The 24,682-nt window shown below is 53.6% G+C and overlaps 1 protein-coding gene across 9 annotated transcripts; it reads right to left on the bottom strand.

Moving 5' to 3' along the window:
- Window positions 1-4,490: 4,490 nt before the first annotated feature.
- CELF3 (CUGBP Elav-like family member 3) lies at window positions 4,491-19,365 on the bottom strand. 9 transcript variants are annotated; one of them, XM_060201688.1, is made up of 14 exons: window positions 19,251-19,365; window positions 18,329-18,434; window positions 17,184-17,266; window positions 12,358-12,406; window positions 11,534-11,662; window positions 11,343-11,422; window positions 9,572-9,715; window positions 9,346-9,487; window positions 9,073-9,222; window positions 8,744-8,809; window positions 8,549-8,656; window positions 8,000-8,143; window positions 6,850-6,987; window positions 4,491-5,429 (listed from the first exon to the last, which is right to left on the bottom strand). In XM_060201688.1, the coding sequence occupies exons 4-13, from the start codon at window positions 12,404-12,406 to the stop codon at window positions 6,860-6,862; spliced, it is 1,140 nt and encodes a 379-aa protein (XP_060057671.1). In that variant the 5' UTR covers window positions 17,184-17,266; window positions 18,329-18,434; window positions 19,251-19,365; the 3' UTR covers window positions 4,491-5,429; window positions 6,850-6,859. The 9 variants fall into 9 exon arrangements, with proteins under 9 accessions (XP_060057671.1, XP_016047007.1, XP_060057668.1 ...); XM_016191521.2 differs by lacking the exon at window positions 19,251-19,365 and adding an exon at window positions 19,178-19,236; XM_060201685.1 differs by lacking the exon at window positions 19,251-19,365 and adding an exon at window positions 19,178-19,193 and having other exon boundaries at window positions 18,329-18,530.
- Window positions 19,366-24,682: the final 5,317 nt, after the last annotated feature.

The following is a 24,682-nucleotide window of genomic DNA, read 5'->3' as shown; positions in this document are numbered from 1 at the left end:
TTATCTCTGGGGCTCAGTGCCTACATGATTTTACTGCTCCCAGTGGACATTTTTTCATTTTTGCTTCCCTCTGAGTTGAGGGTGAAAAAGAGGTAGAGAGGGAACAAGACAGAGACATGCAGCCTGGGAGATGGCACAGTGGATCAAGTATTGGACTCAGTCATGAGGAGATTTTAATTTTAATTCCTGGCAGTGCATGTGCCAATGTTATGTTCTGGTTCTCTCCTATCTCATCAGTAAATAAAAATCTTGGGACTGCTCTGCCTCTTATGAAGCCTGCCTCCTATAGGAGTGCCTGTGTGGTGTCGGGTTCAAACCCAGGGCCTTGCACACTACATGAAAAACATTTAACTTTTGACCTACTGTGTGGTTAGGCAAAGGCAGGAGATCTGGAGGTAGGTGTTCAGCAGTCATTTCTGAGTGACTAACTGAGCCCCCCCCCCCCAATGTTCTGGGCACTATTCAGAGTTATGGTAAACAGGCAGAGGTGGCACTCTGACTATGTGAACTGCCTTGGTGAGGGGTGGATAGGATGACATTATAGCTTCCAGTGGTGCCAGCACTGTGGGGGTGGAGATGCCAGGAGATCGGTAGTTAATTTGAGAGAGAGAACCGGTAAAGCTTTACTGCTGGATTGGGTCTGAGTAGCGTAAGGGCATAAGTGGCATAAGCAAAGTCTGGGCTTGGGGAAGAACAGAGCAGTGAGAGAAGAAAGGCACTACCAAAACCCAGTCTAAGTGGGAAATTAGGTTCAGGATGCAGGGCTGGCTTGGGGCCTCATGCTGGTGCACCCGGTTGAGTGCACACATTACCGTGAGCAAGGGCCTGGGTTTGAGCCCCTGCTCCCCACCTGTGGGGGATGAGTGGGAAGCTTCACAAATGATGAAACACATCTGCAGGTGTCTTTCTCCCTCCCCTCTCAATTTTTTTTCTGTCCTATCAAATACAAATTAGAAGGAAAAAGGGGAAAATGGCTGGGAACAATGGATTTGTAGTGCCAGCAGCACTACAATAACAATAACCCTGGTGGCAATGACATTTTTTATAAAGATAGAGGGCTGGAAGTCTTCCATCTGACAGGCGAGGAGATGTAGGATACTGCAGGAGAGCTAGCTAATTGCTCAGGAAAACAGACCAGATGCAGAGTCAGGTGAAGCCTGGGGTCAGGGGATTGGGTCTAGGTTACTCAGGCTGTCGGATATGAAGGGGGGGGGGGGAGGGGGCTTGACCAGGAGTAAGGATTCCTTCAATCTCTTGCATACCAATAGCCAGGGCTAAGCAAGGCTGTGAGATTTTCACAATGTCAGGGATACTGAAAGTCAGAAGAGCTCATGGCTCTCCAGCTACCTCTTGCTCCAACTCAAAGGGAGACACTTAGTGTTTGTACATTTCAGAGCTTCCTTCCCCCTGCCATACTCTCATCACTGTAACCCCCCTAGCTGAAGGTCTTGTTCTAAACATCTGTTTCTGACTCTATAAAGTCAAGGCTTCCCCTAACCCCTGCTATTAAGCTGTCAGCTCCACCCTTCTGTGGCTAGAAGCTATTTCTCTCTTCTCATCTCTGTGACATCGTTAACATTTGAACAGTAACCCAATTTTAGAAGAAGCTGATGCTGAATTTCATATAACTTGGTCTGAAGTTAGAACATACTGTCATCACTCCCATTTTCTCCTGCTGTCCCGTTGTATAGCAGGCCTCTCTTGCTAAGAAGAGATGTTAGAAGCGACCCAGGAGGTAGCACAGTGGGTAAAGCATTGGATGAACTCTTAGGCATGAGGTCCTGAGTTCACTCCCTGATATTACATGTGCCAGAGTAATGCTATGGTTCTCTCTCACTCTCATTAAAAATAATCTGATTCTCTTTTTTAATTTTCTTTATTTAGAGACAGTCATAAAATGATGAAAGAGAAAACACAGCAAAGTTTCCTTCAGTGCAGTGGGGGGCTAAGCTGTAGCCTGGGTTTGCACACATGGCAAAGCAACATGCTATCCAAACAAGCTATTTGGCCAGCCCTAATAAGTAATCTTTTCTAAAGAGAGAGCTGTTAGTGAACTTCAGTCACTATTCAACTAGCCCTCCGCCATATGCTCCCTACTCCATGGTTCCTGAAAAATCCTTTAAGAAATGAGTAGCTTCCTCTGCTGACTCAGACAACCACCTAGACTTTATAATGAAAGGACTTGGAAAACTCCAGCCCCAAAAGTTGTTGGGTTCCCTGCAAAGGCCCTGTTGTGCCTGTGTCATCCCCATTCAACTTTACCTACTGGTGTCTACTGTTGTTCTGGAGGGAAAAATCAACCTGCAACCTTGCAGGAAGAGAGACTTCAGTGAGTAGTGACAGACACTAGCCTTCAGCATTCGTATGAATGAGGTCATGGGAGATGCCAGAACAGAGGAGAGGAGACTGCCTCCTCTTGCTACCTCCCAATCCTTCCTCATGATCCAGGTGAATCCCCTCAGCCAGTAAGAAGACACTCTGGCGTGGGTGGGGGATCACCTTGCTCTACAATCTCCCTCTCATCTTTCCATCCTAACACACAAGCATTTCGGAAGCCTCAGTGACGGGAAACATGTAGATGTGGCACACCGCCTCCTGCTGCCCTCCTCACACCCTCTCCTCCTTGCCACCCTACACAGGCAGATACCTCTGTGGACTGGGGGTGGGGGCCCCTCAGGGGTCTGTTCATCTAAAGGCTCTGGCTACAGATACATCCCCACTCTGCTTAACCTGTTGCTTCTTAACCGTTAGTCTGGAGGCGCTGAAGAGAAGGCAGAAGTATGGGGTGGAGGTAGGAATTGACTGCTTTGGCAGGACAACTGTGGCCTGAGCTGGAGCAGGGGCTGGAAGGTCTGCAGACTTGCAAGGAGGGGGCTAAACAAGGGAGGTAGCAGGCTGCTTTCTAGAAACAGATAGCTGTGTGCTGTAGAGTCAAAGCCCCTGAGTCAAGCCATAAAGCATCTTGCAGAAAGGTTCTAGCAACTCAGCAGCCTCAGTGCTCATGCAGTCCGCCTTCTGCTTTTCTTTAGGGGAAAGGGGAGACACTCCATCTACATGCGGGGACGGGGGGGGGGGGTTGCCTCCACCCAGAAACGAAGCACCATGGGCTTTGGAGTCTGACTCACCGAGGCTCATCCTTGAGTGGCTCCGTGACTGGTTGGATCAGCCAGCAAACCTATTTCCCCATTTGTAAATTTATATCTTGCTACAACCTGGGAGGCAGTGCAGTAGATAAAATGTTGATCTCTAAAGCATGAAGTCTCGAGTTTGAACCATGGCATTGCATGTGCCTGAATGATGCTCTGGTTCTGTCATTCTCCACATAAATAAACTGTGGGGGTCGGGCGGTAGCGCAGCGGGTTAAGCGCACGTGTTGTGAAGCACAAGGACCAGCGTAAGGATCCCAGTTCAAGCCCCCGGCTCCCCACCTGCAGCGGGGGTCCCTTAACAGGGGAAGAAGGTCTGCCGGTGTCTTTATCTTTCTCTCCCCCCCGTCTCCCCTCCTCTCTCGATTTCTCTCTGTCCTATCCAGCAATAGCAGTGACAACAATAATAATAATAGCAACAACAGCAAGGGCAAAAAAATGGGAAAATGGCCTCCAGGAGCAGTAGATTTGTAATGTAGGCTCTGAGCCCCAGTGATAACCCTGGAGGCAAAAATTAAAATAAATAAATTGTGTATATATATATATATATATATATATATATATATATATATATATATATATATATATATATATATCATGGGGCCTGGGAGATAGCATAATGGTTATTCAAAAGACCTTAGTGCCTGAGACTCTCATGTCCCAGGTTCAATCCCCAGCACCACCATAAGCCAGAGTTGAGCAGTGTTCTGATAAAATAGGTAGGTAGGTAGGTAGGTAGGTAGACCGATAGACAAAGAAGTCCATGAAGTAGCAAAGTGGATAGTGTTTGACTCTCAAGCATGAGGTCCGGAATTTGATCCCCAGCAGCACCTATACCAGTTTTCTTTCTCTCCTCTTATCTCTCATTAATAAACATTTTTAAATAAAGAATTTGCCCCACAAGGTTGTCCAGAGGTTAAATGAGGAGAAAGACATTAAGAACCCTGAACAGAATCTCAAGAGTAAGTGCTTAAAGCACAGTGGCATTACAGTAAGCTCCCAGTGTCCCCACTGGCTGGTGCAGGACTGCTCCTCACAGTGAACTGAGGTCTGGAATGTGACACCCCCCAATTCCCCAGCCCCCCAGACAGCTGGACTGGGTGCAGGAGGGGGGCTGGCTGGCTGGTTCTTCACTCTGGACCCTGCTGTGCAGAGCGATCCAGAATGAAGCCCCGAAGTAGGGCAAGCGTGCAACCAATCTGGACAACTCCCAAGAACAAGCACGGAGCTGGGCTTCCCAGTGGGGCTTTACTCCCAACCACCTGCCCCCCATCCTCACCACCACCACCCCATCCCACCCCAATGCACACAGCCCTTCTTCCATCAACCTGAGATTCTTGCTGGTGCTTTTAAACTTTTTTTCTCTTTATTTAGACAGAAAAGAGCGACTTTTGAAAAGTAAAATGCAATAAATAAATAAGTTAAGCATAGAGAAGTGTCTGAAACTGACTCCCCATTTCCCTTCAAACTCCCTCCCCCTCCCCATTTTTCTTCCCTAAAACCTCTTCCTAAAGAAAATGCTCAGGTAATAAACCCCTTGTGCCCTCCCCACACCCTCCCCAACACCCAATTACCCCCAAAGCAAAGGGAGAAATCAAGAGAGAGAAAAAGTCCCCGGGAAACATTGTCTAAACTCCCAGAAAGGAAGTGGTGCAGCGCCCAGGCAGGGCAACCGGTAACGCATGGGTGGTCATGGTATGTACACGGAGGGGCCAGCAGAGACTGTAAACATTTTTAGGGGTCAGGGGAGGTTGATTCCTCATGAAAGGAGGAGGGTCTCTGTGGCTGACTGGTGGAGAGGCAGCCCACGGGCCCCCAAACACACATCTTCCCTAGAGGGGGGCCCTTGGGGGAGGCAGTGAGTTTTCCGGGTAAGAGCCCAAGGTCCAGGATACTACCTCTAGCTGAGGGTGGTGGGGAGTGTGAACACCAGCCTCTGAGAAACCCCTAAGGTGGGGGAGAGGCTGGGACAAGGGGCCGGAGGCCCCTGCTGCCCTCTGTGGGGGCACAGGCAGGGAGCAAGTGCGAAGCTGGGCAGCCCTAGCAGAAGGCAGCACCCCTGGCCTCAGACCTGTCCCTTGCTCCCTCAGAAATGCCAAAAGGGCACCTGGAGGAGAGAGAGGCCCTCGGGAGGGGCAGGGTGGCAGGAGTGAGCTGGCGTCTTATGCCCCGGAGCCAACAAGCAGCTGGACCCCACAGCCCAGTCTAGGTGGGACGGGTGTGCAGAGAGGGCTGAGCCAGAAGGGAGAGGCGCTGGGGCCCCTTCTGCTGGTGCGTCCAGACCTGTGGAGAGAGAAAAGGGGTGACACGGAGCCCAGGCAGCTCACGGGCTAGGGCCAGCCCATACAATAAGCTGAACCCTCCAGCCTCCAAGAGGGGCTGGGCCACTGAAGACTGGGAGAGGGGCAGAGGACACGAGAAGGCCAGGAAGGAGCCTTGAGAGGCCAGAGGACAAGCAGATGGACCAGAGAGGCAGAGACAAGGATGGAAACGGGCCAGCAGAGACCCCAGGGAAGTGGGGGGCAGACACCTGCAAACAGTGAGGCGGCATCAAGAGCCAGAGAGCCACCTGGGCTGGAGTCTCGACTCCCCAGCCTCTAGGAGGTGCTCACTTTCCTTTTGGGAAAGGACCAGAGACAGCCAGAGAGCAACGCACAGAACATGGATCACGGTCACCAACCACTGTTGAGCACGCACATCCCGAGAGCAGCCCCTGGCCAGGGGGAAGCCCAGGCCAGGGGGCACTTCCCTCCACTGCCCCCTCCCCAGAGAACAAACAATCAGCTCCAAAGACAACACGCTCGGTCCATGCAACTTACAGGGGCCCGGAGCAGGGGTCCGGGGATGGGGGCTTCGGCCGACAATGGACACGGGCCCTGGGCTGGGGGGGGCCCCCAGGGTGGGGGGGAAGTTAAGCAGCCAGGATTGGGGGGAGAGGGGGGAGAAATAAAAAATGTGGGTATTGTTCTTGGGTTGTGTTCTTTGGGGGGGGGGCCATCAGAAGGGACTTAAGCAACACAAAAAGCGTGATAGCTCACAGCTGTATGGCCATGAGGTTGGGGTGTGGGTAGGCAGGGGGCTTAGAGGACCTATTCAGTGAGTCATAGACTGTCCAGCATCCCAAGCTCCTCCACCTGAATCTAGCGGCTCCTAAGAGGCCTGGACACCCCCTCCCATGCCCCCAGATGGTTATATTCACTCTACAACACCCCACAGAAAGGCTGTAGAGCCCAGGGCATGAGGACCTAGTGTCCTTGTATCCCAGGAGAACAGATGTCCCAGCAGCCCGCAGCTCTAGGCCCCTCACATACCCTAAGCCAGCCCTCTTCTGCAGACCCTGTTCCCATCCCACTTCTTCCCAAAGGAGAACCAGTCGCACACACACACAGAGACTCACAAATACCAAGCAGACAAATAAGACCAGAGACTGAGGGACCCTTGGGGGTGGGGTGTGAATACTGTGTATAGGCTTGCCTCTAACTGAGGCTGAGGTGGCGGGTGGGGAGTGAGCAGAGAGGAGGAGCGAGAAAGACAGGTGGTTAGAAAACAGCTAGAGGCGCTGCTCTGAACCCCTGCTTCAAGTGCCCAGGGCGGGTGTGGGGTGAGCACTTCTAGCAGGGGAGCAGCTGAGCAAGGACCCTGACTGCAGTGAGTCTATGTATTGGGGCGGGGGGGGGAGTCACAGGCCAGAGCTAGGACCCACCTGGGGCCCCTCAGTAGGGCCGGTTGGCATCTTTAGGCCGCTTCAGCTGAACTTTGAGGCGCTTCATGCCGATCTGGAAACCGTTCATGGCCTGGATAGCTGCCTGGGCACTGGCCGGATTGTCGAAACTTACAAAGCCTGAGGGAAGAGGGGCATGAGGCCGGCCTGGCCCACCTAAGCCCTTCTGCCCACTTGGGGCCAGCACCACCTGACTTCCTCCAGGTGTCTCGATTGCCTGGGAACTTCCCAGCCTCCTAGAGGCATTTCTTGATCCTGGAGGATTGATGAGTGAGTCAAAGAATCCAGTCCTGCTGCTTATTCTCTAGCCCATTCTCACCAGTGTCTAGAAAAGAGCGCCTGCTGCAGCCTGGAGAGCTCTGCACCTGTCTATTAAAAGCCCTGCCTACTCCGGCGCAGGAGGTGGCACAGTGGATAAAGCGCTGGATTCTCAAGCATGATCTTCTGCTTCCTTCTGCTCCTAACCCCTTTCTCATTAATTTTTTTTAAGAAGAGAAAAAAAATAATAAATCACCACTTATGCTCTTAACTTCTGGGAGGATTTCCTCTCCAAAAACAGCCTTTCAAAGTTGTGAAGGTGGGACCAGAGAGAGAGAGAGAGCATAATGGTTATGAAACAGACTTCCATGACTGAGGCCCTAAAATCCCAGATTCAATCCCTGACACCATCATAAGCCAGAGCTGAGCAGTGCCCTGGTTAAAAATAATGATAATGGGGCTGGCAAGATAGTTCACTTGGATAGAACTCTGCCTTGCCATGTGCATGACCCAGGCTCAAGCCTGGCCCTTCTTTCACTGCATTGAAGGAAGAAGCTTCTCTTTTTCTCTTTGTCTGTCTCTACAAAATAATAAGTAAATAAATAAATATGTATAGATGACTAGCATCCACTCCCCAACAATTTTTAAACCACACATCCCAGTTCCCAAGCCTCTTCCACTCTCTCAGGGCTAGAATCTGGCCAGTCCTTACATACAAAACCTATGTTAAACCTGAGTCTTTCAGACACAGCCTGGGTCTCAAAGATGGTGCCCACTGCACTCACAAGTGTCAGGCTCCATCCTTACTCAGGTTTTGGCAGGAATGTGCCTGTTTGTTTATTGTTTGTTTTATCTTTGGGACCCTCGTGCTCACCAAAACACTTGCTCTGATTGGTGGCTCGGTCCACAAAGACTTTGGCTGAGATGACATGGCCAAAGGGGACAAACATCTGGAGAATCTCCGAGTCCGTGAACTCCTGGGGCAGGTGGTAGATGAAGATGTTGCAGCCGTCGGGGCCTGGGTGGAGCAGAGATAGAAGGCCTGGGAGGCTGTGCAGTGGATGAAGCCTTGGACTCTAACATGAGGTTCTGAGTCTGATCTTTGACAGCACATGTACCAGAGTTATGCTCTGGTTCTTTCTCTCCTTTTATCTCTTATGAATAAACAAAATCTTTAAAAAGGAGGAGGGGGAAGAGCTAAATGGTGGGAGGCTGACCCCAGGAGCCACAGGAGCAATGGGGGGTGCCCTGGGGAAGCAAAGCGTGGGAGGACCCTCCTATCTCAGTTCCCAGGGGCACTGCCAACCACCGTCTCATCACTCTATGCTGGGATCAGGAGATGGGGGCTCCCAGCCAGACAGACACAGGGCTCCTCTTCCTCTCCATGCAGGCTCCTGCCCCCTTCCCCTACCCCCATGCCCACCTTCCCGCTGCTGCTGCTGCTGGGGGGGGGGTGGGGGCTGCTGGGCGACCAGAGCTGGAGGCTGTGGGAACGCAGGTGCAACCAGGCTGTAAGCCGCTGGGTAGGCTGCTGAGGATACAGAGCAGAGAGAGAGAGCAGTGAGCCCCTGCACGTAGGCCCTGCCATCCAACCCATCCCACCCTGGCCCTGGCTCACCAGTGTAGTGCTGCATTCCCGCATAGGCCTGCTGCAGGGGGTCCACGGGGGCCGCGGGGCTCTGGGCTGAGGAGGGCAGCAGGCACTGAGCATCAGGTCGGCACAGGTGTGACAGGAGGGCAGAAGGGCACAGGGCAGGGCAAGAGAGGAGCCAGGGACTGCAAGACCGCAGACTGTGCCCCCTAAGGCCAGTCACTGACTTCTCCTTGCCTTAGTTTTGCTGACTGAGAAGGGGAGGAGGCTCAGGCCCCTGCCCAGCATAACAGAGGGATGGGGACTCAGGGGCCTGGTTAACTGGGGGGCAGAGGTGAACAGGTTGAGAGCCCCACCTGGGTAGGGGTGGACCCCATTGGGGTACAGAGCATCAGGGGCAGGCTGCCCGCTGGGCTGGGTGGGCACCGGGCTGTAGCCGTTGACACCCAGGGCAGCAGGGATGGCAGAGACAGGCGTGGCAGCGATGGCAGGAGGGGTGCTGGTTCCTGGGGGAGACAGTGACAGAGATGGAGACAGAGGTGGGGAGCCAGTGGTCAGACCTGCAGGCGGAGGGGAGCAAGGGGCTGTGCTGGGGGGGCCTGCCCACTCCCCCATGGCTTTGGGCTCACCTGAGGAGGGGGTGATGGGGGTGGCGATGAGCCCGTTGGCGTTGATGGCAGCCATGTGCTGCATCTGCACGGCGGCCATGGTGGCCATGGGGCTGAGGTAGGCACTGTGGGCCGCTACCAGGGCCGCCTGCTGCTGCATCAGCTGAGGGGAGAAGACAGTGGGGCTGAGCCCAGGTGCCTGCCTGGGGCAGGTGGGGGCCAGGCCAGGGCAGGGCTCAATGCTCACGGCCTGGGTGTAGGCGCTGTAGGCTCCAAACTGGAGGGCGATGGGGCTGAACATGCCCAGCTGGGTGGCCACCTGCTGCATCCGCCGGAGGCCGCGTTCCTTCTCTGTGTCAGCAAACTTCACCACCAGGCTGGACGAAGCACCCTGCCACAGGCCCAAGTCGGGGCTGCAGTGACCAGGTCTGTCTGGGAAGCCACTCCAAAGGGACACTGCCACCCTACTCTCCCCTGGCAGATGGGATGTGAAGGCATGTGCTTACAAAGAGAAAGGTGCTGCTTGGGAGGTGGCACCATGCATGGGTAAAGCACTCTCAAGCATGAGGTCCTGAGTTTGAACCCCATTGTCACATGTGCAAGAGTAGTTCTCTCTCTCCCTCCCCACCCCCCCTCTCTCCATATATATATTATATATATATATTGGCCACCATGGTGCCTGCATGACTCTACTATTCCTGGTACCCAGTTTTTTTTCTGACAGAACTAGAGAGAGAGAGAAAGAGAGACACCTGCAGCACCGCTTCACTGCTTGTGAATCTTCCCCTGCAGGTGGGGGTGGGGTCTTGAACTTGGGACCCTGTGCTTGGTAAGGAGTGTGTACTACTAGGTATACCACCACTTGGTCCCCAAGAAATCTTTTTTTTTTTTTTTTTTTATGTGTGGAGGGACTAGGGAGGTGGCACACTGGTTATACAGAAAGACTTCATTCCAGAGGCACCAAAGGTTCCAGTTCAATCCCCAACATCACTGTAAGCCACAGCTAAGCAGTGCTCTAGGAGAAAGAGAGAGAGAGAGAGAAGAAGGAGGAGGAGAAGGAGGAGGAGGAGGACGAGGAAAAAAAGAAACTGGAAGAAATAGCTTAACTGGAATAACATCAGACTTGCATGCCTGGTTTGATCCTGATCCTCATGTACCAGAGTGATGTTCTGGCTTCTCTCTGTCACATGTGAAACTCTCTCAAAAGTTATAAACAGAAAATCTCATTAAAAAAGAAAAAGAAGGGAGGCTGGGCAGTAGCACAGCAGTTTAAGCACACATAGTACAAAGCGCAAGGACTCACGCAAGAATCCTGGTTCGAGCCCCCAGCTTCCCACCTGTTTAGGGGGAGTCCCTTCACAAGTGGTGATGCAGGCCTGCAGGTGTCTATCTTTCTCTCCTCATCTCTATCTACCCCTTCTCTCTCAACTTCTCTCTATCCTATACAACAACAGTAACAGCAACAACAACAAACAATGGGGGGGGATGGCCACCAGGAGCAGTGGATTCACAGTGCAGGCACCGAGTCCAGCGATAACCCTGGACAAAGAAGGAGGAGGAGAAGAAGGGGAGGAGGAGGAAGACGAAGACCACAAGGGAAAAGCCTACCAGACTATGCAAGCCAACCCAATTTCTCTGAGAGTAAGCAGAGCAGATAGGGAAGGACCTAGGGGGTAATCAGTCACCCCAGAAATGAGATCTCAGCATCCTACTGTGTAGCTGCCCTACTCTGACTCTGTCTGCTGTCTTCAAATCTACTTCCAGCTAGGGAGGCCCCTCACCCCAGGCCAGCTAGTTTCACCTTGGGGGTTTGCTCTGCTGGGGAGCACCTTATGCCTACAGCCAACACACCCAGCCTCTGAGTGTCCTGTCCCCTGCAATGAGGGTAAGGAGAGGGCATGTGACTAGAGATGTGTGTCAGGGCCAGGGATGAGGCAGGGTCCCAGAGCACTCCTTTGGAGTGTATTCAGAGACCCAGCTCTGTGCAGAGCCAGTGGGCAGGGGCCAGGTGGGCTTACCGGCAGGGTCCGGCTGCTGTGGAGGGTATTGATGGCTGCCTGAGCCTCCGCATGGGTCTGAAACTTCACGAAGGCACAGCCTAGGTGGTCAGAGGGGTAGAGGCCAGAGTGAGAATCCACCCTGGGGTTACCCCTCATCTCTCCTTTTCAGGACCGGAAAGCCAGGTGGGGGTGGGGGTTCAGGGGGCTACCTTTGCTGGTGCCATCGGGGCCCCTGAGTACAGTGCACTCGTCAATGGTCCCGAAAGGCTCAAACATCTTCCTGACGTCCTCATCTGTCTGCTGCTTCCCTAGCATCCCCACAAACAGCTTCCGGTCTTCTGGGGTAAGCAAAGCATGAGCACAGTCAGAACCTCCAGATGTGGATACCTGCCCAGCCTTGTTCCAGCTTGGGACAAGCAGGGACCCAGGCCCCCTCTTTGCCATCAGCTTCTCCCCAGCTGCTGACATTGCCCTCCTCCCCCACTTCCTGCTCTTCAGGCCACAGGGGCTCAGGATGGGAAAGGCAGTGGCTGGGGCAGGTGCCTGGCCCTTAGCTTTGGGCAGAATCACACCCCCTCTGATCACTCCAAACTCCTATGGTGCTCACAATGACTGGGAGCTCTCTAGGAGCCTCAAATTTTCTTCCTAAAAAAATACTCCTCACTTGCAGCCCAGGAGGTGGCACAGTGGACGGAGCCTTAGACTTTGAAGCATGAGATCCTGACTTCAATCTTAGCATTGCATGTGCCAGAGTGATGTTCTGGTTCTTTCTCTTCTCTCTCACAAATAAGATGAATCAGAAAAGAAAACATTGCCCCTGTGCAGCCCTAGAGGTGGGTGGTGCAGTGGCTCGAGGAACTCTGAAACTTGAGGTGCTAAGTTCCATCCCTGGCATTGCATGTGCCAAAGTGATGCTCTAGTGCTCTCTCTCTCTCTCTCTCTCTCAATTAATTCTTAAAAGGATGCCCTCAGCTATTCTGAACCTTGGCCCTGGAGGCTGGGGGAAAAGGTCAAGGCCACAGGCAGAACATACCTCCTCGGCTCTCGCTGTCGGCTGGCTTGACCTGGATCGGCCTGTTCATCTAAAAGAGACAAAAGGCAACTGTGGGTGCCTCCTCTGAACACCCCAAGAGCCCTTCCCACTCCAGGGCCTGCAGAACCAAGAGGGTCTGAACCCCAGGCTTTGGCAGCTTCTGCAGACACCTAGCTTCTGCTGGGGAGGCAGAGCCAAGGCCTCATCTTGTCTCCAGGGGGCAGAGGCACGGAGGGTGGAGTTAGAGGTGGGTGCAGCTGCAGGCTCAGGAGGGCTTCTCCCTTGGAGCAGAAGATGGGACCACTTCTAGGATCTGGTCCTGAGCTACAGTCCAGTCCCCGGGTACCCCACCCCCACCCCAGAGCTATCAGCTCTACAGAGTGGCGGCCACCCTACCTGGAGGCACTTAGGACGGCTCTCCACCTAGGGGGACCCCACAGCTTTCCCGGCTTCCTTCTGACCCTCAAAGGTGTGTCCGCCACTCCTCCTGCCCCCCTGCACCCCTTGACCCCCAGGGGAAGGCACTCGGCAGCACAAAGGGAGCAGATGCCCAGTCTCCGTGGCAACGGGAGAATGCGCGCCATGGCAACCGCCCACTCAGCCTGATTTATCCGTCCCCGTCGCCCTGGCGACCGTGGTGACGTCACCACAGCCGTCGTGGGGCGGGGCGGGTGTGGGAACGCGCTCTGCGGGGGGCGGGGCGGGGCGGGGCGCGGAGGGGTCGGTAGCCCCGGGTCTGCCTAGGGGTGGGCGCCCACCTCCCGCTCGCACCCCCGCCCAGCCCAGGCCTAGGGCCCCAGGAGCGGGCCTCCGAGGTCCCCGGGGGGTTCCCCGCTCCTGCAGCGCCTCCCTTTGTTCGGCCTCCTGTGGAAAGGAGCTCCTCCCCCCACAGGCTGGCTCCCACCGTCCAGGCTGGTGGAGAGGGGCCTGGACGTCGCTGCGCAGCAGCTTGAGGGGTCGGAAGGGCTCCAACTCTAGTCTGGTGTCTGTAAAATTTTCTCGCGAGGACTTGGAGCGCTGGGGTCACTCCTGCTCATTTGATGGAGGGGCATCCCTGGTTCCAGGGATCCTCTCCCCAGCCCAGAAACCAGAGAGCACTCATTTGTAGCCCTGGAGGTAGTGGATGGGAATCTCAAACTTGAGGGCCTGGAGGTATCACACATGCCAGAATGATGCTCTTCCTCCCCCCCATCATAAATAAATCAATGAGGAAGAAGAGGAGGAGTTCAGTCACATTCTGGGGTGGGACAAAGCCAGCCTCAGGAACAGCCTTGGGCGCTTTGGGGTGTCAGGACTGGCCTCTCTCAGTGGTGACCTTGAACAAATCTCTTGTCTCCCCTGGGATCAGGCCACCACTAGTCAAGGCTCCTCCCCAGGTCCTGGTGTGTTAGCTCCAGGGACTATGCCATCATCACATGACCCAGGAAGTGCAGAAATGTCAAGAGGCCCCAGGCCTCGCCTGCCTAGTTGTCAGTCTGGCTGGAGCCTGCTGCTGAGGTCTTCCTTCCTAGCACTGGGGCCAAGCCAAATGCCCCCAAGACAACTCAGCGCCCCCCCCCACTTACCCCCCCACCCCCAAATCTGGATCTGAGAGCAGCTGGTAGAGAGAGGATGCCGGTCTGCCAAATCCTCAAACCAATCTGCCCTCGCCTGATCCCCTAGCAAGCTAGGATTATCGGAGTTTCAGTCTCTTTCGGATTCATTTTAGGGGGGTGGGAGCATGGGGGGCAGGCAGGAGAGTAGTCAGATGTTCAGGGCCTCTGATCTGTCACCATTCTTCCTTCCTGTACTCCAGCCAAAACAATCAGGAAGCACGGCCTCCCACCGCCACCCCCCACCCCCCACTCTCCACTACCTAAGAGGCTGAACCACCTGGGTGTGTGTTGGGGAATTCTCCTTCCCAACACCCCACCCACTCGAGTGCCTCCTCTTCCTGCACAGTGCAAAAACAGCCTGTGGAGAGCTGGCCACAACTGGCACAAAGACACACAGAACTCAGCCACAGGAGAGCCCCCCAGCTTCCAAGGTGGCCCCAGCACCTCATCCCCAGCCTCTTTCCAGCCTTTGTTAGCTCAGCACACCTGCCCCCTCCCCTGAGCCCAGCTGGGCTCTGTTTACCTGGCGACAGCTCTGCCTCTCTTCCCTAGCTACCGCCACCGGCCAGGTGAGGAGTCCTTCCCAGGGGCACCTCAAGGAGAAGGGGCTATTTATACTCCACTCTGGTGTCTCCGTGCTTCCGTCACTTGCCAGGCCCTTGTCCTTCCCACCCATAGCAGAGGCCCCACTTCAGGAAGACCTCATCCAAAGCAGAATGGTCCCTGGGGACAGGCACAAGGGCCATATCAGAATCCTATGGCTCACACACAAGTCCTCTCACATGGGCTAGTACCCTTCCCACCACACACACACAAGTGCTTTCAGGGTGAGACTTGGACCCAGAGTACAACAGAGTGGTGGCCCAGAGGGCAGTGCAGGGGTGGGCTTCTGGTCTTATAGGCATAAGGTCCCAAGTTTGATCCCCAGCATTGCATGTGACACAACGATGTTCTGGGGTTTTTCTTTCACTTCCCCGTCTCATCCCCCTCTCCCTCTTGCCCTGTTTCTGTGTTTTGAAATAAATAAAATAATGATGTTTTCTTTGAAATAATGTAATTAATTAAAAGAAAAAAAAGGACCAGTAGACTAGAGGGTGTCCCTCCCACCAGGCTTGGGGGAGGCCACACCCTTTTGTGCTGGTGGAAAGAATTGGGGGAAGAGCACTCAGGGAAACTCTTGGGGAGGAAAGGAAATGGGGACTCCAGTCCTAGTCTAGCCCCCCCTTTCTCTTTGCAGTTCCAGGCATCAGCCTTACATGATGGTGTCTCACCGTTTCTGAGTAATGGGGAGAAAGGAAAGAGAGCTAAAGCTCCCCCCACCCCCCTTGCCCCATTTAACAGGAGCCTGCAGGGGGGGGGGGGCAGGAGGAGGCTGGAGATTAGACCATAAGAAGAACTTTCTGCAGAGCACGGGGACACACAGATGCACACTAATGCTGGCAGAGGAAGGGGACACAATGGTTGCAGGAGGGAAGGCAAGCGGCAGGAGAAAGGACCTGGGGCACAAAGGGTCAGGCGGAGCTGGGTCACAGACATCTGCTCCCCTTCCCCCAGACCTCCAACCCTGAGGGGTTCTGTTGGAGGCTGGAACCCTGCATTTCCTGTTGGAGGCTCTGGAGTCTCTCCCTCAGGACCCTGGCCCCTGGGTGAGCAAGAGCCAGAGCGAAGAAGTCAGCGAGTCAGCAGGGGCAGGGCTAAACAACCATTAATGGGGTGCCATTCTCCCACCCTAGGCTTGATTTCCTGTGGAAGGGGAGGGAGTGCCTCTCCAGGGCTGAATGCAGTCCTGCATGCAGCCCCACTTTGGCACACAGGCGGAAGGAGGCGGAAGCACCCAGAGTGGACAACCCAGCTGGTAGCATGCACCTTGGGGCTCAGCACCACCACCACCCCTAGGCCAGCTCTCTCGCCCATATTCCCCCTCCATGCCCTGACCTCTTTACCTTCCTCCACACTCCCTCTGCTTCCTGCAGGGACTCAGAGAGGGAAAGAGAGAAAGATAGAGAAAGAGCAATGGAAATGTGAAGTGCTGGTTAATGAGGGGCCTCCATGGAGAAAAGAGAGAGAAAGAGTTTTTCCCATGGCCTGGAAGGTGGCACAGTGGATAAAGCATTGGACTCTCAAGCATGAAGTGCCAAGTTTGATCTCTGGCATCACATATGTCAGTGTGATGCTCTGGTTCACTCCATCCCACTCTCCCTCTCATAAATAAATAAATAAACAAATGGAAAAAAGTGTTTCCATAAGAGGCCACAGGGAGCAGGTGGTGTGTGCACCCCCACATGTACTCTGGGGATCCCCAGTCTGGATCCTTCACTCTGTGGGCAGTGGCCCTTCTGGGCTACCTGGCACTCACCAGGCAAAGACCTGGTGGAGCAGGGCCCAATGGGGGCAGGGAGCCAGGTTTGCTTCCCTAGAGGGACTCAAAGTCTGAGGACCTGGGGGGGGGGGGTGTTGGATCACAGACCCCCAGAAGACTTGAAGTTGGGTGTGGGGGTAAAGCTGTCCTAGTCTTCATAGCCACCCCCATCAGTCTGGTTTGTTTCCCATATGGGGGACTGGTGGGCAGCTGTGACAGGTGTGTGTATTCCAGGTGACCAGACAGAGCTCAGCAAATGTTTGCAGGAAGGGAGGGAGGCTCTTGTTCCCCGGGGGGTCTGGGTGCTGGAGGCAGGAAATAAGAGAGAAGAGGCAGCACAGCCTGAGCCCCCAGGCTGATTTGGGGGGTAGGCTGAGAATACAGGAACTAAGACAAAGAGCTTTATTCCTGCTGGGGGAGGGGACCCTGCCTGGGGGCCTCTCAATGGGCCTGGCTTGAGCCTTCACAGAGGTGTTTGTCTACCGGAGTCCTTACTGCCCTCCAGTGACCCCCCCCCAGTTGGGGGTCTGCAGTCATACTCTCAAACTTTCTGGGAGTCTAAGGTGAGACTGACCCAGCTCAGAAGTCAGTGCACAGACAACCATCTATCCAGAAGTCCAGCATCTCTCTGCCTGTCTCCCTGCTGAACTTCCTCGCTAGACCTCAAAAGTGTTCCCTCTGCCCCAAGCAGGCCTCCAAGTTCTCTAGGCCCCCCTACCGTCCAGCTGAGCCCCCAAAGACCCCTCCCCCCAAATGGCATTTTCTCTGCATGGACTGAAGGAGAAAAGGACCTGCTGGGGAGGAGAGGAGGGGCCTGGGAAGGTAGTGACCACCCCCCCCACACACACACACCTTCCCACTCCCAGACTCACCCCTGGAAGTGTCTTCTGTTCGTGCAGGGCGCTCTGGGCCTTCAGGGCTGAATCGCGGGCACAGTAAGTCAGGAAGGCACATCCTGAGGAGGGACAGAGGTGGGCAGAGGCAAGGGTGAGTTCTGGATTCCCCCCCCCACACACACACACAAAAGAAAAAGACAAATACAAAGAAAGGAAAGAAGGAAGGAAGGAAGAAAAAAAGAAAGAGCACTGAGGGCTGGGAAGCTCTTCTTTCTTGCCCTTTCTACCTGCTGGGGTGAGGAGTGTAGCCCCCAAGAAGAGGCTGAGCTGGAAAAAGCTTGGGCTATAGAGGGCAGAGCTTTTGGAGGGTGAGAGTGGGCTCTTTGATGGTCAGACAGGTGCATGTAGTATGGATTCTCCCTCCTTAGCCAAGCCTCCCTCCATCTTGCCCACCAGCACCCCTCTCCCCTATTTTTCCTGTCTCCTCATCCCTCTGCTTCTCCATGAGAAGCTGGAGGAGTGTGAGATGGGGGTGGGGTGGGCTGTGTGTGGCAGAGGAGAGTCCCAGGCCACTGCACTGGGAGGCAGGCATTTGGCCTCTGACCCAGCACCAAGAGCTGTTCAAGTCCTGAGTCTGCCTGCCTCCCCTGCAGGACCACACAGCCTGCTCCCAGCTCCTTACCTCCCCAGCAAGCACACACACTGCCTGGGGCTTGACCTGTTTGTGCTCCACACCCCCTTCCTCAGCCTACAGCCACTGTTCCAGGTGGAACCCCTGACCCCATTCCCAATCCCTATCTCAAGTAGCATCCTAATTATTGAGATCACGACACACACATACACACACACATGCATGTACATGCATACACACACATGCACACGATTGTCCAGCTCTGTATCTCTGGTTGCCCCCATTTTTCCAGGAGTTGATCCACAGCATCCCCCCTCCTGTCTGGATCCACAGCTTCTGTGGTCCCCCTGACCCTCACTCCCCCTTCGTCCCCTTCTCTTCTCCCTGTCTCCCTCCCAGCTTGCCCTGGCATACTTCTCTCCCAGCCGCCCCAGGCATACTTCCTGGAACTCTCTTCCCTCCTGAGGAGCCCTTTCCAGCCAAGCTGTCCTATCCCCCATCCCACTGCCCCTGTCATTCTCCCCCATCCCTCCGCAGCCTGACCCCTCACCCTTGTGCAGCCCGGTGTACTTGTCCTTGATGACAGTCAGCTCGAAGATCCGCCCGAACTGCTCGAAGATGGGCTTCAGGTCCTTTTCCTCCAGGTGCCGCGGGATCTGCCCCACAAACAGCTTGATGGCATCTGGCTCCTTCATTGGGGCGGCTCAGGAGGAGGGGCCGGGGTGCAGGGAGAGGCCTGAAGGCCACGGGGGCTGCCCAGCAAGGAGGCAAGTGGCAGTGGGCAGGGGAGCCCAGCGGGGGGGCTGGCGTTCCCTGTGGCCCCCAATCCCAGTGTCGGGTAGGGGGGGGCAGTTCTCTACACAAAGAAGACCTCGGGAGTTGAGGGCTAAGGGTCAGGGGTGTGGGCAGGCACGGCCATGCCACCAGGGGGCATCGCGTTATCAAAGGGCCCCCTCCCGGAGATTTTCAAATATCCCGGGTTGGGTGGTGGTGGTGGGGTTAGTGCGGCCAAGCGTTTGGAAGGTTAATGGGGAGCGGGGACCTGGAAGTTGGGGAGGCGGTGAGAGCTGGAGGTGGGGTGCAGCGCCTGAAGAGGTGATGGGGCCGAAGGTGAGGGGGTAGAGGGGCGGCAGCACCAAAGCTACTCCTGATGTGGGGCAGGTAAACTGTCCATGGCCTCCCCGGGAGGACACCTCCCCCGTGGCCGATCCTTCTGCTGGCTCCGAAGGTCCCTGGTGCCAGGCGCTGGGTCGCTGACGGCAGCAGGGTCCGGGGGTCCCTCTGTTCCCGCCGCCCCCTTCTGATCCTCCCCTCCGCCCCCCTCCCACCCCACCCCGGCCCCGGGCCTGGGCTACTGCCGGCTGCTCCCTCCGCTGGGGCTGCCTGCCTTCCCGGTCACCTGGGTCCCGGAGCTCTGCTCTCCGGCCGCGCTCTCCTCAACAAAAACCTCCCCCTCACCCCCCCACTCCCACCTCCTCTTCCTTGACAGCGGTGATGTCAGTCTCAGGGGTGGCGGCAAATTCTCCACCCTGGAGAGGGACGCACAATCGACAGCCACGCCCTCTCCCCTACTCTTCTCCCCCCTCTTCTCTCTCTTTTTCTCTCTCCTCTCTCTCTCTCTCTCTCTCTGTGTCTCCTTCCTCCCGGACTCCCTTCCCACCCCAAGAAGAGCAGCTGCTCCTGTAGATAGTCACCCTTCCCCCTCACCCCACCCCCCAGTTTACTCCCCAGTCTGGAGCGGGGGCTAAGGCACTGGGGTGGAGAATTTAGAGAGGAGCCCTAAAGTGGGGTCCATTGTTCCGGGGGCTGGAGCTGTCCCGGGTGCTGAAAGCGAGGGCCCAGGAGGGGGGCGCTGGGGGGAGCGGGAGAGGGGAGCCGGGCCTCGGGGAGCCCTAGGGAGTGGGGCATCGGGGCAGGAAAAGGGTGGTATTGGAGGAGTTGGCTGGGCTGGAGTAGGGGTGGGGCGGGGAGGTGGAGCTGGGGAGAGTAGCAGGTCACAGAGCGTGTGGGGACCGGGCATCCCGAGTCCAGAGAGGAGATAGACAGGCAGGGGGGCCGCGGGGGAGGAAGCGGGGTGAGGAAAGCGCGGAGCGAGGAGCGTGCCTTTTCCAGAAAAGGAGAGAAGCAGAGCCGCCCGTCGTCGCTGGCATGTGTCGACACCCCCTTGTCATCGTACACCCCCCTTACCCGGGGGATTTGTGTACGCGAGGGCGGGGGCGGGAGCTCAGGGATCCAGGGGTCCTGGCTGCACCCGACCTTTCACCTCTGGCAGCGGCTGACGCTGCTTCTCCCTCCTACGTAGTAGGTGCTTTAACAAACATTCCTCTAAAGAATATTAGATGCAAAGAGCCTCAGACAACGATGGATTCGGGATCCCTTGGTGGGAAGAGATAACAGCTGTGAAGCTCGCCTTCAGGGCAGAGGAACCCCTGATAACCCCTCCCTTTGCCCACCTTTGGAGAGAGGGAAGTCTGGACGTACAGTGCTCTCACACGCTGGGGCTGTTCATCCCTCCCTCTTCTCCCGCCCCCGCACACACATACACACACCACCTCTCACAGTGAGTTTGCTCCATAATCTGGAAGGGCTCCCGGGCTCGCAGTTTCTGTGGACCGCCTCCCCCTCCCCCATTCCCTTCTTTGCCCCAGAGTGAGGCTGATGTCTCCACAGTGTCTCTGAACTACACTCTCCCCAGATGCCAGCAGACCCCACTCCTCAGCTGTCACCCAAGGCAGACACCTCTGCTACTGGAAGCCAAATGACAGCAACAGTCCACGCCATGCTACTCAGTTCTCCAGGCTCTTCCCCAAGAGCTTTGGAGATTTACTGACTTGTTAACCCTCAACACTGCCCCCCCCCCCCACGCCAGGAGGAAAGTTCTGTGTTTGAGTAGAGATGAAGGAGCCCCAACACAGAGAGATTCTGTAACTTGCCTGAGGTCTCACAGCTGGGAAGGAATCTAGATGGATTAGCATCACTTGAATAGTGTGCTGCTTTGCTACATGCGTGATCCAAGTTTGAGGCTGGCCTCCACCTCATTTCTTTTTTACCAGAGCCCTGCTCAGCTCTGGCAGTGTGGGGAAACTGAACCTGGGACTTTAGAGTCTCAGGCATGAGAGTCTTTTTGCATAACCATTATGCTATACCCCCACCTCCTTCTTTTCTTTCTTTCAAGACTTTCATTTTATTTATCGGATAGAGACAGAGAAATTGAGAGGGAAAGGGGGAGGTAGGGAGGAAGAAAGAAAGGCACCTGTAGTACTGTTTCACTGCTCATGAAGCTTTGCCTCTACAGGTGGGGACTGGTGCTTGATAACATGTGTGCTACTGGGTGCACCACTGTATCTCCCGTTTTCCCCCCTCCCCTCTCTTAATCTCTGTCTCTCTCTTTCTCTGTTTCTTTCTCATCCTGGACTTCCAGCTCCTGAGTCCTGGGAGTTTAACTCACACAGCAGATGCTCCTCTTGGGACTGGAGGAGTGGTTAAGCCTGACCCCACCCCATCTTGTGTCTTCATAGCACATAGAGAGATGCCCTTCTTTCTGCTACATGATGCTCTGTGGCTACCTTTCATCTTTTGTTGGTTTGTTTCCTGAGACCTGAAACCGTATTTTGGCAGGTGTGTGTGTATCTGAGTGTGCTTATGCATAAACATGATCGCAGAGATGCCCAGATCCTCCCCCCACACCCAAGATGAGGTGTGGTCAAGGGAGAGAGCCCAGAGCTGAGCTGATGATGGTGCCAGGGTATCAAGTGCAAACACATCTGGAAAGTAACTTTCCACTTGACTGCCCTGCCCCCACATCCCCTCGTCCTTGCTTTAATCTGATCTCGGTATTTATGGTGATGCTAAACAGATCACACCCTCCAAGGACAGAGCCCAGGAAGACCCCACACTACTGATCTCATTACTTCGCATCTTGTCAGCAGAACTGCCGCCCTGCTACTCATTCAGGCTGGGATCTAATCATATTAATGGAAATATTAAACATCCACAAAAATGGAATTAAAATGAACTCCCTTTCCTCCTCCCAGTCAGCAGTTGGGGAAATAGCTGCAAGCATCAAAACACCTCTAATCCTTGGCTTAGTTTATGGGCCCAGATGGAAGGAGAGGGGAGGTACAGAGGTGCTCCTTACTGGGAGGCTAAGGATGGAGGTGGGACAAATTTCTGTGTCCCTTTTAGTATTGGGGGAGGAAAACCCTCTGAAGAAGACACCCCATGACTTAAGAGGATGTTCTAGGGAGTTGCTTACCTACTGAAAATGAGGTTTCCAAGCCCATGTAATGCAGGGTACTTAAAAAAAATATTTATTTATTTATTTATTTATTTATTTATTTATCAGAGAGAAAGAACCAGAACATCACTGAGGCACATGCAGTGCAGGGGATCAAACTTGGGATCTCTTGCTTAAGCATTCACTCTTTCCACTATTCCATCCTTCAGGATGCAAAACAAATCTTAAACAAAAAACAAACAACAACAATAACAAAAAGATTGGGTCTGGAGGTGACACAGTGGATACAGCATTAGACTCTCAATTTTGATCCTTGTACCAGATTAATGCTCTGGTGTCCTCTTTCTCCCTATCTCTCTGATTTAATAAATGAAATTTTGAGGGAAAAAGCTGGGCAGTGGTGCTCCTGGTTAAGCACACGTTATCATGTACAAGGACCTGCTCCTCACCTGCAGGGAGAAGCTTCACCAACAGTGAAGTAATGTTGCAGGTTTCTCTCTATCTAACTCCCCCCGCCCTTCTCAATCTCTCTCTGTCCTATCAATAAAGAAGAATAAAAAAAAGCTGTGGTCCGGGAGGTGGCGCAGTGGATAAAGTGCTGGACTCAAGCGTGAGGTCCTGAGTTCAAGCCCCGGCAGCACATGTACTAGAGTGATGGCTGGTTCTTTCTCTCCTCCTATCTTTCTCATCAATAAATAAATAAAATTTAAAAAAAAAAAAAAAAAAGCCATGGAATTAGTGGATTCGTTATGCAGGCACTGAACCCCAGTGATAACCCTAGCAGCAACAACAAAAAAATTTTTTAAAAAAAAGGGCTTGGTAGATGCTCAAAGGACAAGACTATAGGTTAGCAGGAGAACATGCACTGGCTTACTTATGGGAGGGGGTAAAGGACTTGTGTACTTACATGCCAGTTGGGTACACACATGCCAACTTGCCAGTCCAGACCAGCCCTGTTCAGTAGAATGCAAGTCATATAAACAATCACCTGTTTTCTAGTAGCCACCTGAAGAAAGGAAAAGAATGAAATTACATTTTTATTTTATTTTATTTTGAACAGAGACAGAAATTGAGAAGAAAAGGGGAGATAGGTTGAGAGAAAGAAAGATGGGTGGGGGAGATAGCACAATGGTTATGCAAAGAGAATCTCATGCCTGAGGCAGCAGTGCTCTGGTAAAAGAAAGAGAGACTGCTTCACAGCTCATAAACTTTTCTCTTGCAGGTGGGGGCCAGGGACTTGAACTGGGGTCCATGCACATGATAATGTGTGTACTTTACTAGATGTACCACTTCCTGGCCCATGAAATTATTATTATTTAGTTACATACTTATTATTATTTACCAGAGCATTACTCAACTCTGGCTTATAGTGGTGCTAGGGATTGAACCTGGCACCTGGAACCTCAGCTGTGAAAGTCGTTTCTACATAAACACTTGCTATCTCTCCAGCCCCTGGGAAATTATTTTAATAACATATTTCATTTAACTGATCTACCTCAAATATCATTAGCTTTATTTGTGTTATGCTCCACATTTTCAACATACAATCCATATAAAGATGATGATATTTTTTGCTTAATATGTTTTATTAGTATTTTACTTCCCTTGCTTAAAAATTTTAGTCAGTCATTTAATGTACAAAATTATAAGGTAACTGGGATATAATTCCATACCTATACCACCACCAGAGTTCTGTGTCCTCATTCCCTCCATTAGAAACTGCACTCGGGAGTCAGGCGGTAGCTGCACTCGGGAGTCAGGCGGTAGCGCAGTGGGTTAAGCGCACATGGTGCGAAGCGCAAGGACGGGTAAGGATCCCGGTTCAAGCCCCTGGCTCCCCACCTGTAGGGGAGTCGCTTCACAAGCGGTGAAGCGGGTCTGCAAGTGTCTGTCTTTCTCTCCCTCTCTGTCTTCCCCTCCTCTCTCCATTTCTTTGTCCTACCCAACAATGACGACATCAATAACTACAACAATAAAACAACAAGGGCAACAAAAGGAAATAAAAACATTAAAAAAAAAGAGAGAGAAAGAAACTGCACTCATGTGGGCCGGGCAGTAGTACAGCCGGTTAAGCGACCATGATGTGAAGCACAAGGACTGGTGCAAGGATCCCGGTTCACCCCCCCCCACCACCACCTTACAAGCAGTGAAGAAGGTCTGCATCTGTGTCTATCTTTGTCTCTCCCTCTTTGTCTTCCCCTCCTCTCTCGATTTCTTTCTTTTTTTTTAATATTTATTTATTTATCCCCTTTTGTTGACCTTGTTTTATTGTTTTAGTTATTCTTGTTGTAGTTGTTGGATAGGACAGAGAGAAATGGAGAGAGGAGAGGAAGACAGAGAGGGGGAGAGATAGACACCTACACCGCTTGTGAAGTGACTCTCTTGCAGGGGGGGAGCTGGGGGCTAGAACCAGGATCCTTAGGCCAGTCCTTGTGCCTTGTGCTCTTAACCCACTGCGCTACTGCCTGACTCCCCCTCTCTGGATTTCTATCTGTCCTATTCAACAACAACAGCAATAATAGCAATAACAATAAAACCAAGGGCAACAAAAATAGGAAAAAATGGCCTCTGGGAGCAGTGAATTCGTAGTGCAGGCACCGAGCTACTGCAATAACCCTGGTGGCAAAAAAAAAAAAAAAAAAAAAAAAAAAAAAAAAGTAAAGAAAA

Source organism: Erinaceus europaeus, chromosome 11 (assembly GCF_950295315.1).
Source record: "Erinaceus europaeus chromosome 11, mEriEur2.1, whole genome shotgun sequence".
Taxonomy (NCBI): Eukaryota; Metazoa; Chordata; class Mammalia; order Eulipotyphla; family Erinaceidae; genus Erinaceus; species Erinaceus europaeus.
Note: the sequence above shows the minus strand (reverse complement) of the source record. Positions and strands in the feature narration are given on the sequence as shown.